This window comes from Ranitomeya imitator, chromosome 2 (genome assembly GCF_032444005.1).
Source record: "Ranitomeya imitator isolate aRanImi1 chromosome 2, aRanImi1.pri, whole genome shotgun sequence".
In the NCBI taxonomy this organism is placed as follows: Eukaryota; Metazoa; Chordata; class Amphibia; order Anura; family Dendrobatidae; genus Ranitomeya; species Ranitomeya imitator.
The window spans coordinates 823,840,574-823,853,118 of NC_091283.1; the positions used below are offsets into that span (position 1 = coordinate 823,840,574).

Consider the following 12,545-nt stretch of genomic DNA (forward strand, 5'->3'; position numbering starts at 1 on the left):
ATTCAGGTGACAGGTTCCCTTTAAGGACACAGCGATATTTATTTTGTTTTATCTCCATTTTATTTCTAAAGCCAAACCGTTTGCCTTAATACCATTTGGGAGTACACGGAATCTATGGATAATTTTTTTTGGAGGGATAGTAAATAAAAAATTGCAATTTTTTTTCATTTTCTTTGTTTTTCTTTTTATAGCATTTAATGCTTTTGGGAGAAATAATGTGTTAATATTAGAAATTCTATGAGTTTTTATGGATGTGGCAATGGCATTTGTGGAGAGTTTTTTTTTTTTACTTTTCTTGATTTATTTTGCAGAATAAAACTGCTTTGAAATGCTTGTATGTGTTTTGTGTATTATTTTATTGCTTTGTATTTTTTTTTTCCACTAAACTATTATTTTTCTTTTACACTATAAGTCCTTCTATGTCTTTCATCGCTTAGATAGCACATTATCATACTGCTAATAACACATTGGCGCCTCATATTCGCATCACAAGGTACCGGTTGTACGTCCTCCGTCTATAAAACCACTTGAAAACCTCGGTATCTGTTAGCCGTGGCATTCAAGAGGTTAAACAACATGACAGCAGGATCTCCTTATGTGCGAATTGTCGGAGCTTACATATTTGATGCAAATTACGTCAGAGTCACTTTTTAGGCTTTGTAGTGCCCTTCTCAATTTTAGAGAAACGTAGGATAAAAATATCTCAGATCTCATAGCATTTTGCACAAATTGCAAATTTTTACAAATTTTTTTAGACAAATTTTGACTTTTTGTATCTTAGTTCCCTTAAAACAACTCATAATCTTCATTTTTTTTCTATAAAGAAATATAACTGAGGCTTTTAACCCAATATCTACCAATATCCTTTTTTTTGGGGGGACGCCTAATCTTTAGCTTCTAGCAACTAAGATTTTATAATTTTTTACAATTAGGTCCAATTTTTTTGTGTTTGTGTTTGTAAAATGAATGTTTTCAAAATAGGAAATCGCGTCATTGTCATTTTTTTAATTGAATATTAGGACCCCCTTTTCTGAAAAATCCGTACTCGTAAAAATTTTAATTTGGCAAGTAATGGGTTAATGAACTTGTATAGAAAGAAGCTAGCCGTTAAGAAATATCCTAAATAGTCCCCCTGTTCATAAAAACTTGATGTGTGATTTTTTTTTTTAACGCTTGGATGAGATTGAAAAAAAAATATAATGATTTATTATGGGTTTTCCAGCGTGTCTGTACAAAATGTTGGCTGTCCATGAAATTTTCCTACAGAAATTAAAAAAAAAACGAAGTTGGCAATCTTGCTTTGGGCATAATTAACAATACTTGTGATGGAAATCTCTTTACAGCACTGCAGGATATATATTGGTGCTTGCATAATAATAGGAAATAATTAGAGTTGGTGCAAATTGACTCACAGCAGTAATCTGTGACCGCCGGATGGGAACCCGGAGAACTGCCTCCTTCCTTCCGGTATCCTCCCATACATGTGATGCTGCGCCAGGCTGGATAGTCAAGCGAAGAGCTGTGGATGCCGAGAGGTAGGAGGCGGCTCTCAGGTCTGCCGTCTAGCGGCCACAGATTACCGATATGGTCACCTTGACCGGGTTCTGGGAACCAATTTGCACCAACTCTAGAAATAATTAAATTTACATTGAGATAATACAAAAATTCAATTGGATATGGTAATAATTTTACTGAGACCAAAAAAATACAAAACGTATCTTAGATATTACACATATAGCATTTATCCTGTATTCATTTGTATAAATCCAAAGAAGATAAAGGATAGGAAATTCTATATCTATAAAAACATGTTTCCATTTCTGGATTTTTGAGGAACTCGTTTTTTTATGCTTCTTAAGATAGTATTATTTTTTTTTACGATTTATGATCTATTTTGTCTCTTTACAGATATCGTCCGTAGTGATATCTCTCTCGACAAACAGAAAGGATGCAAAATAGCCCAACATCCGGATACCATGCTGGAACTGCAGAGGGAGAAAGCCGCTCAGATGCATCTAGTTTTGTTGAAAGAGCAATTTTCCAACACATACAGTAACCTGACGCTAACAGGTAAGAATCCTAGATTAACCATGAAGCTGCAATGTATCGCCCTCTGTTTATCTTTTGTTTCACCGCTCTTTTTTTGTATTGAAAGCCAATGTGCTAAGAGTTTATTTTGATGCCAGCAAATAACATCAGATGAAGAGAACAGGGTCTCTAGTGCCACCTACTGGGAGTATACCAAAGGGCGAGTTGCGGGTGCACTGCGCTGCCGGTAAAGAAATCACAGGAATCAGATGAATAGAAATATGTTGCAGTCTGTTCCCAACTAGTAATGACCGAATGTGCTCGAATAGGGTGTTATCCACATGCTCTGGTGCTAACCGAGAGTTTTCGGCGTGCTCGAATAATATGTTCGAGTCCCCGCACCTGCATGTCTCTCAGCTGTTCAACAGCCACAACACATGCATTTCCTGTTTGCTAGGCAATCCCTCTGTTGAACAGCCACGAGATATGCAGCCGTGGGGACTCGAACATATTATTCGAGCACGCTGAAGACACTCGGTTTGCACCCGAGCATTGCGGATAACATCTTGTCCTAGCATGTTCGCTCATCGCTGTTACCAGCGCATTTCTAGGTCAAACAGACCTCTTCCTCAAGGGTACAAAAATAAATAACTGGCTGCTCTTCCGACAAGAGTGTGACAGCTGCATAGAAATATATGAAATTAAATTACTGCTCATTTTATTTAAGTCTTTACTTTATTACCAATGTAATATGGATACCTAGACCGACAGCATTGCCTAAGAACATTGCAGCTCGTCATGCGGCCAGTTTTCTCCCACAAATACAGCCCCGGTTGAGCTGCTGTTTGCAAGGAAAAACATAAAGAGTGTTAGTTAGGAGCCCTATAATATTGTATTTAAATAATTAAAGAAAATTGAAGAATAATTAATTATCTAGAAAGGGAGGCAAGGTTCTGAACACAACAAATAATTAACCTTATTTTCACAATTTTATAATACAGAGATTAGAGAAAAAATAATAAAAATAAAAGTAAGAAAGAAAACGTGAAAACACTAGATATCTAGGGATAGACTATATTCTATAAAGCCTTTATCTTTAAATTTTAATGTATATATGTGGAGAAACGGGGGGGTTGGTAGGCTCCCTGGCCCACTAACCAAAACCGCATGGACCAGGGATCATCCTGCCAAACACCCGCTCTCCCTTTAACGTGGGCATAATGCTACTCAGACAACACAGGGTAAGGGTAGAACAGTGTGGCAATGCTTTTTTGAACCACAAAACAAGCAGATAACACGTAGAACAGTCCCAGCAAAATATCCTAAGATGGTGCACATTACAGAGTCTCACCCTTCCGCTGACTCGCCGGGATAATGGCAGCTGTTAATTCAGAGCTCCCAGGATCGACTACCCCACTTGTGGCATACACACAGAGAGAAGGTAATAACAAGCGTAGGAAGAGGACAGTCCATTCAGGTACAAGGCCAGTTGACCAGAGGGTCACAACCTGGCTTCATCTTCCAAGGTCGATTATCCCACCTGTGGCACACACACACACACAGAGGAGGTAACGACAAGCTTAAGAAGATGACAGGCCATTGAGATACAAGGCCAGTTGACCTGAGGGTCACAACCAGGTGACCGGCGGGTCCCAATCCTGACTTTCTCCAAACGTATCCATGGTTCAGCGATTGTCATTGGAGCAGATCTGTATTCTTCCAACCGGCGCTGAGGTCCCTTAGGTTGCTTCATGTAGAATGATGTATCCGTATGCCTCGTGATGGAGCCATGATGTATTGGCAGCAGTCCTTTGGGTCCTGTAGGATGTTTGGATGTCTTGGCTGAATCTATGGCTGTCTCTCTCTCTCTGTCCCTCTATAGAGGCAGATAACCTCTTTTTATACTTAACAAGTGTCCTTCATTCAGTATTGATATATAGGGTAAGAATGGAGATGAGATCAAGTAGCTTTGCTTGATTATTTAATCTATTTGCATAGTTTTTCCTCTTCTGTTTTGCAAATCACCACACTACATAATGCATAATTAGCATATCAGTAAACATCACTAGTCATGAAGGATAAGAGCACGATATCTTACATGTATGAAATGTCAATATTACTGGCTTACACAAGCAAAAGTCTGTTTTCTTGACCCACACATAAATTCAAAAGCCAACATACAGATAGCAGTCTGTTCTTCTTGGTTTGCTAAAAATAGACATCAGGTTAATTAAGATACAATGCTGTGTCTCCACAATATACAATATATGTAATATATAATCTATATACAGCTCTGGTAAAAATTAAGAGACCACTGCAAAATGTTCAGTTTGTCTGACTTTTCTCTTTATAGGTATATTTTTGAGTAAAATGTAAATTGTTCATTTGTTCTATAAACTTCTGACAACATGTCTCCAAAGTTCCAAGCAATACAGTTTGTATTTTTTTTCTGAAAAGGAGAAATGGTCAAAATTAAAAAAAAACAAACAATGCTTTCAGACCTCAAATATTGCAATGAAAACAAGTTCATAATCATTTAGAAACGACAATACTAATGTTTTAACTCAGGAAGAGTTCAGAAATCAATATTTTGTGGAATAACCATGATCTTTAATCACAGCTTTCATGCGTCTTGGCATGCTTTCCACCAGTCTTTCACAGCTCTTCTTTGTTTGATGGCTTGTGACTATCCATCATACTCTTGATTACATTCCAGAGGTTTTAAATGGGGTTCAGGTCTGGAGATTGGGCCGCCCATGACAGGGTTTTGATGTGGTGGTCTCTTAATTTTTGCCAGAGCTGTATTAGAATTTCAAGATCAGACACCTCCATAATAAAATTCACGGAAATTAATAAAGGAAGAATTGATAATTGATGTTTAAGATAAGAAGTGATGAATGAAGGAGGTGAAATCTGAGTAGGAATGCTCTTAAAAATAATCATACAACAGCGACCAAGTGTGTATGAGCGCCTTGAGTTGCACTGTATAAACTGTGGGAGGACATTTATCAGGAGAGGAATTTTTAAAGCCAGTTTTGTTTGTGGCTGCTCTGCCATTATTTATCAATGTGTTGCATGATGTTTGATGGATTTGCTGTGTCTTTAGATAATCTACTTCTGTCTTGAAATGTTACTCTACTTTTTATGCCACTTCCCCACTGGAATGAGTTTATGACCCTTTTTTAAAAGTTGCAAGCCATCTATGTTGCTCAGCATAAATGAGTACACCCGTCTTTGAAAAGTAAGATTTTAGTCAATATCTCACTGAACACAAGAACAATTTCCAAAATGTTGCCAAGTCTGAGATTTATAGAACATGACATAACATGAAATTAAGGTTAATAATATCATTTTCATTACAAAATCTTCAGTTTTACTCAAATTAGTTGGTGCAAAAATGAGTACACCCCACATCAAAAACCACTACATCCAGTATTTTGTATGACCTCCATATTTTTTAAGGACAGCACCAAGTCTTCTAGGCAGGGAATGAGCAAGTTGGCGACACATTGCAACATCTATCTTTTTAGATTCTTCAAGAACGAGCTCTTTTAGAGCCTGGATGGTGGATGGAGAGCGATGGCAACTTGTCTCTTCAGAATCCACCATAGGTGTCCGGTTGCGTTGAGATCAGGAGACACTTGGCTACTCAGTTACTTTCACTCTGTTCTTCTTCACAAATGCAGCAGTGCCCTTAGATGCGCTTTTTGGGTCATTGCAATGTTGGAAAAGTACTCCTCTACCGAGGGCGCGGAGTGATGGTGGCATCTTCTATCTCACTATAGAGCAATACATCTCTGAATTCATGATACCATCAAGAAATATAGTTCCCTTACACCAGCCGCTCATGCCGTCCCACAAAAGAACCCTGCCACCACCATGCCTCACTGTAGGCACTATGCATTTTTCTTTGTACTCCTCTCGTTTGTGACCCCATACAATTTTGGAGCCATCAGTTCAAAAACCATTTATCTTATTACTCCAGAGTTTTGAGTTCCAGTAGTCTTCATATTTTTCAGCATGGGCAAGGAGAAATTGTAGGTGGGTATTTTTTGCATGGGCACTTTCGTTGACGACCCCCCACTCCATGCATGCCATTTCTCTGTTGTGTACACCGTATTTTGTGATGGGAAACACTCACCCCAGTTTGGCTTTCTACTTCTTTAGATAACTGCAGTGAACTTGCATGTCAATTTTCTTCACCCCTTCTTATCAGAAGAGGCTCCTGCTTAGGTGTTAACTTCCGTGGTCGTCTTGGATGTCTCTGTGAGATAGTTACAGTTCCATCCTTGTAAAATGTTTGTATCACTTATGCTACAGTATTCTGACTGATGAGTAAAGCTTCTTGTAGCCTTCACCTTTCCTGTATAAAGAATGTAATATCTTTCTCAGGTCTTGTGACATTTCTCTTCCATGTAGTGCCATTGCTGACAGCATGAAAAGGGAAATGGTTTTCTTTGTTAAGTAATAGACTTTTATAGTCAACTGTCTGCTGAAGACAGTAACTATATTAGATGATTTTTTTTTATCGAAAGTGAAAATAATCCATGATGTCTATTATGAGTAATTTTGGTTGTCTATTGGATGAGGAATTAATCAAAAATTCAACCGACACAGCTCTTTAAGATAAAAAAGAACCAGATGCCAGTTTGGATAGGAAACCAAATGTTAAATCCCAAATAAATTGCCTGTGCTACTGTACTGAACATATCCCATAAAAAAAAAACTAAATACACAGCGCAAAACATACTTACCCATACCACGGATATGACCTTATTATGGAATATTACTCTGTTGAGCTTTCGTGGGCTTCAGGCACATTCTCTATCCTGTGTCTAATCGGCTATGTACGAAACCCTCGTCTGGGATAGTCTGGGTCTCTGGATAATGAGCTTCCAACCAAATCATCTCTTCCTCTCTAAATAAACAAGTAAGACCTTATTACTGAGATTAAGTTATACTCCTGAGCCCCAAGAGCAGAACGTCCACGGGACACCTCTAACCCGGTGTTTATTTTTTGGTTTAATTCCTCGTTATTATCGAAAAACCAAATGATCTCATAGCAAAAATGTGACTTTAAATAAATATGAAATCTGGCATGGATTTTTCTCTTATAGTAAAGTACTTAATTTCTCCCATGGCTCTAACTAGAATATTAAAATATAAACTTCAATTGTCGACCTCCCGAAAGTAAAAGTAAGACAGACGGGTGAAGGGAAGGAATAGCTTCATTCCGTATTGTAAAATGGGAAAAAGAGGCGACGTGAAGACTTTTCCAAATTTGACTTTTCCTTGTTTTTCTTTCCCCCCGAGCGTGCACTCTGCATGAACCCAGTAAATATTAAGGAGATAATAGTAGACAGACACAGTCGGGGCGATGTACAGTTCTCCGTAGTGTTGTTTGAATTAACAGGTGAATGTGCAGTTATGAGGTGAAATGTCACCAGAATGGCACATTTTTGTGTAACATATATTAGACACTAATGGATAAAGATGCTGAGAAGATAAATCTTTTGTGTGGTTAAATAATCCTTATGTCTCACGCATGTTATCGGCAAAGTAGTTAAGGTCCAGTTCCATATTTGGTGCTGATTTAGAAGAGCAAATTGCTTATGTAGCGTTTACTTAGTATAATCCATTGTGTATGTGTATGTCCTAAAACTATCAGAGCTAATAATACAAGGTCGCCGTCAACTTTCCACAAGTCAGTAGTACACTCGAACGTAGGATACTTTTTAATATCTCTTATCGGAACTCATCATTCACTCTGGAATACTGCTAAAATCCATCTTGGTCAAAACCAGACAGACTGTCAGCTGAGTATTGAAGTCGATAAAGAGGTGAGTGTAAAGCAGCTCTGTCATTGGTCTAAATGGCAACCGTAGACAGGCTTCGCGCAAGCTACTCCACTTGCCAGATCCCAAGGGTAGCCTGGTCTACACCCTTTAACCTCCATACAGGGATCTGGACGTAACAGGGGCCCCTGGGCTGTGGCCATGGAGCAAGCTGTAGTGATGAGCGAACGTGATTGGATAACGTATTATACGAGCATGCTCGGGTGTTATCTTGGGCGTGCTCGGATAATATCTTCCTGCAGCCGAATGAATGTGTTGTGGCTGTTAGACAGCTGCAATACATGCAGGAATGGCCAGTTTGTTAGGCAATCCTCGCATGTGTTGCGGCTGTTAGACAGCTGCAATACATGCAGGAATGGCCTGTTTGTTAGGCAATCCCCGCATGTGTTGTGGCTGTTAGACAGATGCAATACATGCAGGAATGGCCTGTTTGTTAAGCAATCCTCACATGTGTTGCGGCTGTCTAACAGCCACAAAACATGCAGCCGCAGAGACTCATATTATCTGAGCACGCCCAAGATACTCGAATAACACCATAGCATGCTCGTATAACACATAATCCGAGCACGTTCGCTCATCACTAATAAGCTGCTGTACGGTGGTGCAGGCTGGCAGGAGTGATCAGGTAACCAGGTCAGGACCAAGACGGCAGGAAAAATTGCAAAAATCAGAAAAAGCAAGAATAGCTAAAAACAAGAAAGAAACACAATACACAGGAGCTTAACTAAAGGGACTGAACCAGAGGAATACACGGTTATATCTGGACGCTACCTGCAGTAAGCTGGAAACTTTAGTAGGGTGTTGAGCAGGGCAGTGAGCTGATAACATCAGATGGACAGCACACACACATGTACTGCCAGACTGGAGAACACTGCAGGTCCCAGCCAACCTAACCCTAGTGGCTGGACAGAGCCTGCACCGCCCAGAGTTTCTGAATCCAACATCTCTTCTATCACCAGTGCCGGCCACAGAGTGAATATGGCGGCATCTGGAGACAGAAGCAGCAGCAGATTCTCGTGAAGATGTTATAGTGAGATGGATTATGGAGGAGAGAGAAGATAGAGAGAGGACAAGTGACACATACAAACAAAGGAATGTTTACTAGTAAGCGTTTTATCTCACGCTTTAACTCACACTGGATTCACAGCTACCCTGCTCAGTACAACTATATAGTGTCCTGTTTCTCAGGGTGTGATAAAACCAGATAGGAGAACAGGAATCCTTTATGTTTGTGTGTGCTTTGTATTGGAGACATCATAACATCCAGTATCCACGCACCAGCTCAGGGACAACTGAAACATTAGTGAGAGACAGGAGAAAACTGGTGAAAAATGCAAGAAATAGAGTCATATCCCATGTACCTACATATGGCAGCAGATTCTAATAAGTCACTTGAAATGACAGGTATTCTTTATTTTTTTGTTATAATTCCTCTTTATTACCTACGGAATCGAAATACCATATTATCTTACAGCAAAAAAAGTGACATTAAATAAATATAAAATCTGTCATGAATGCTTAGAATTTCTCCCAAGGCTCTGACTATAATATTAAAAATAAACTTGAAATTTCGACCTCCGAAAATAAAAGCAGCTTGAAGCTACAAAATCCATCAGATTTGATGGCTCTTCAGCACTATTACAGCCTCCAGAGAGGATATGTATGCCAATTCTGAAGGTACATCATTATAGAGGCATTTTTAATATATATATATATTTATTTTTTTTTACATTTTTTTATTAGTCATATTTATAAAATATTTTTTCTTGCACTGATAGTGTCAGGATAAAACCTTGAACCCAACCTTACAACTGATTATGTTTGCATCAGCTGTCTACTATGTCCCTGTATAGTATGCTGTTTTTTATAGGATGAGTGGGTTCCAGCTGTGCTTTTTCTCTTCTTTTTGTCCTTATTTGCTTTAAGGACAGGGATAAAACTGTTTTTTAAAGGGAACATTATGACGCTTTGATCCTGTTGCCAGACACTTTTGAGTCTGTGACAACAAGTTTACATTTTCATATTGTCACTAGACAACACAGATAAGCAGACGAGCGTAACCCAATGTTTTATTAAATCTGAGCCGCTTTTCTAAATATTATGTTTTTATGCCTGATTAATAGGTTGCTGATAAGAATAAATCTGTCAGCTGAGGTCTTTATTTGCTTAACATCCACTTTCCCAATAATATTTGCGCTCGTAAAATTTAGTGTTTAGCTGCCTTTTATGTATGTCTTGTTTGATTATAATATTTCATCCTCCGCAGCAGAAAAAAAGCAGAATGTAAATTCTACATTTTAAGGGGTTTATGTTTATTAATGCGTTATTAAGCTTTGAGGTTTCCGGGCATGTGACTAAAGTGAAATTTTAGTTCCTGGTCCTGTAAAAGACTGTTGTAAATAGAGCTTATCCTGGAGAAAGTATGGAGGGATGAAGGAAAGAACCTATTAAAAAGAGTCCAATTTCTCTACGGTAACCCCAGAATACCCCTTTTAGACACATAATAGACCTTTAAAATATGTTGTTAAAATGATCAAAATTTACAATTCCCACTGCTTTACTTAATGTTAGATACAATTTAGTAAACGATTTTCCTATTTCAATGAGAATGCCATAATAACAGTACAAAGAATATTAATATACTAGATTGTGGCCCGATTCTAACGCATCGGGTATTCTAGAATATGCATGTCCTCGTAGTATATGGACAATGATGATTCCAGAATTCGCGGCAGATTGTGCCCATCGCTGATTGGTCGAGGCAACCTTTATGACATCATCGTCGCCATGACAACCATTGTGACATCTACGTCGATACTGTGCAGGTCGCTGAATCAGAGTCGCGGGATGTCAACGTCCTTTATGACATCATCGTCGCTGTGCCCGTCGCTGATTGGTCGGAAAAACCCTTAGACAATTATATATATAGATAAGTATGCGTAATATTTGGCACATACAAATTGTAAAAATGGCCGACAGATTTGACTTGGGCTAATCTATGGAGTGTAGACGAAGAGATTGTGAGTTCTTCAGCCCTAAGGGTACCGTCACACAGTGGCATTTTGATCGCTACGACGGCGCAATTCGTGACGTTCCAGCGATATATCCGTGACGTTCCAGCGATCTCGCTGTGTCTGACACGCTCCTGCGATCAGGGACCCCGCTGAGAATCGTACGTCGTAGCAGATCGTTTGAAACTTTCTTTCGTCGTCTAGTGTACCGCTGTGGCGGCATGATCGCATGGTGTAACAAAGGTGTGCACGATATTGTATACGATGTGCGCATAGTAACCAACGGATTTCTACATCGCAAATACGTCATGAAATTATCGCTCCAGCGTCGTACATTGCAAAGTGTGACTGCAGTCTACGACGCTGGAGCGATATTGTTACGATGCTGGAGCGTCACGGATCGTGCTGTCGTAGCGATCAAAATGCCACTGTGTGACGGTACCCTTACCCCTGTAAGGTGCCGTGGTATAGACTTTCTCACAAGGAATACCCCAGAGTCTTGTTTAACAATGGCTAGCACATAGTATCACATTCTTGGGTCTATTAGTTATCTAAACGGCAGGCACAAATCGTAGTTGGACAGTGCCTAGGCCATGGCTGGATGAATCTGTATATATACTGGCAGCAGAAGGTCGGTCCTGGTAGAACTTCCCTTTTAAAGCCCAAGACTCTTGTGCATTAGTAGAAGGTAGTGACATTTATTCTTACAGGCTCTTTAATAAGACGGAAGTCCATCAATATTCTCAACCCGGGACAGAGCAGCACGCAGGAGGAAGACAATGGTGGCCAGAAGTAACACAAGGCAGCGTAATTAGGAAGACCTTACAAATTTAGAGCTAAGCAGTTGTTACAAGCCCTGCACCATCTATCTCTTAACCCCCCACCAATAATTGATCTTCTCCCCAGTAGTGATGAGCTAACGTGCTTGGATAAGGTGATATCTGAGCATGTTTGGGTGCTAACCGAGTGTCTTCAGTGTCCTCGAAAAATACGTTTGCGTCTCCGCGGCTATTAGACAGCCACAACACAAGCAGGGATTGCCTAACAAACAGGAAATTCCTGCATGTGTTGCGGCTGTTGAACAGCCAGGAGACATGCAGCCTCGGGGACTCGTACATATTATTCGAGCATGCCGATGACACTCGGTTAGAATCCGAGTATGTTCGGATAACACCTTATCCTAGCACGTTTGCTCATTACTGGCCACTAGCTATGAGTTTCAAGTATTGTTTTTTAACTGTCACTATAATATGAGGCCATCACATATAACTTGTCAGGAAAATTTTGGTACAGAAACTAAAGGTATGATTCTGAACTAAAAAGATCTTTTACCATGGAACATTAGGAAAATGTTTTGAAATTCTCCTATTCCTGTTTCCATGACCTTCCACGAGTTCTTCTTCAAAACTAAGGCCAGATGGTATTTCACTCAAGTTAGGATTGCTCGCTTTAGCAACGACAGCTCCCTTCTATGTCGGAGGAACTGTGGTCAACCAGGTACCCTACTCCATATCTTTTGGAGTCATCCCAAGATCACAACTTTATGGACCCAGGTCTCTTCTTTGATCACAAAACTTCTCAGCAGAAATATCACGATTACCCCACAAATGGCCCTCCTATCACTAGAGTTGGAAGACATTGATCCCTCCTC

General features: G+C 39.6%; 1 protein-coding gene across 1 annotated transcript in view; it reads left to right on the forward strand.

The window, feature by feature from the left end:
- Positions 1 to 12,545, forward strand: part of HPSE2 (heparanase 2 (inactive)) — a 306,115-nt gene that overhangs the window by 43,930 nt on the left and 249,640 nt on the right. The window contains exon 3 of the mRNA XM_069755025.1: positions 1,909 to 2,070. Coding sequence (XP_069611126.1) covers positions 1,909 to 2,070 — 162 coding nt within the window. The remainder of the gene's footprint in view (positions 1 to 1,908; positions 2,071 to 12,545) is intronic.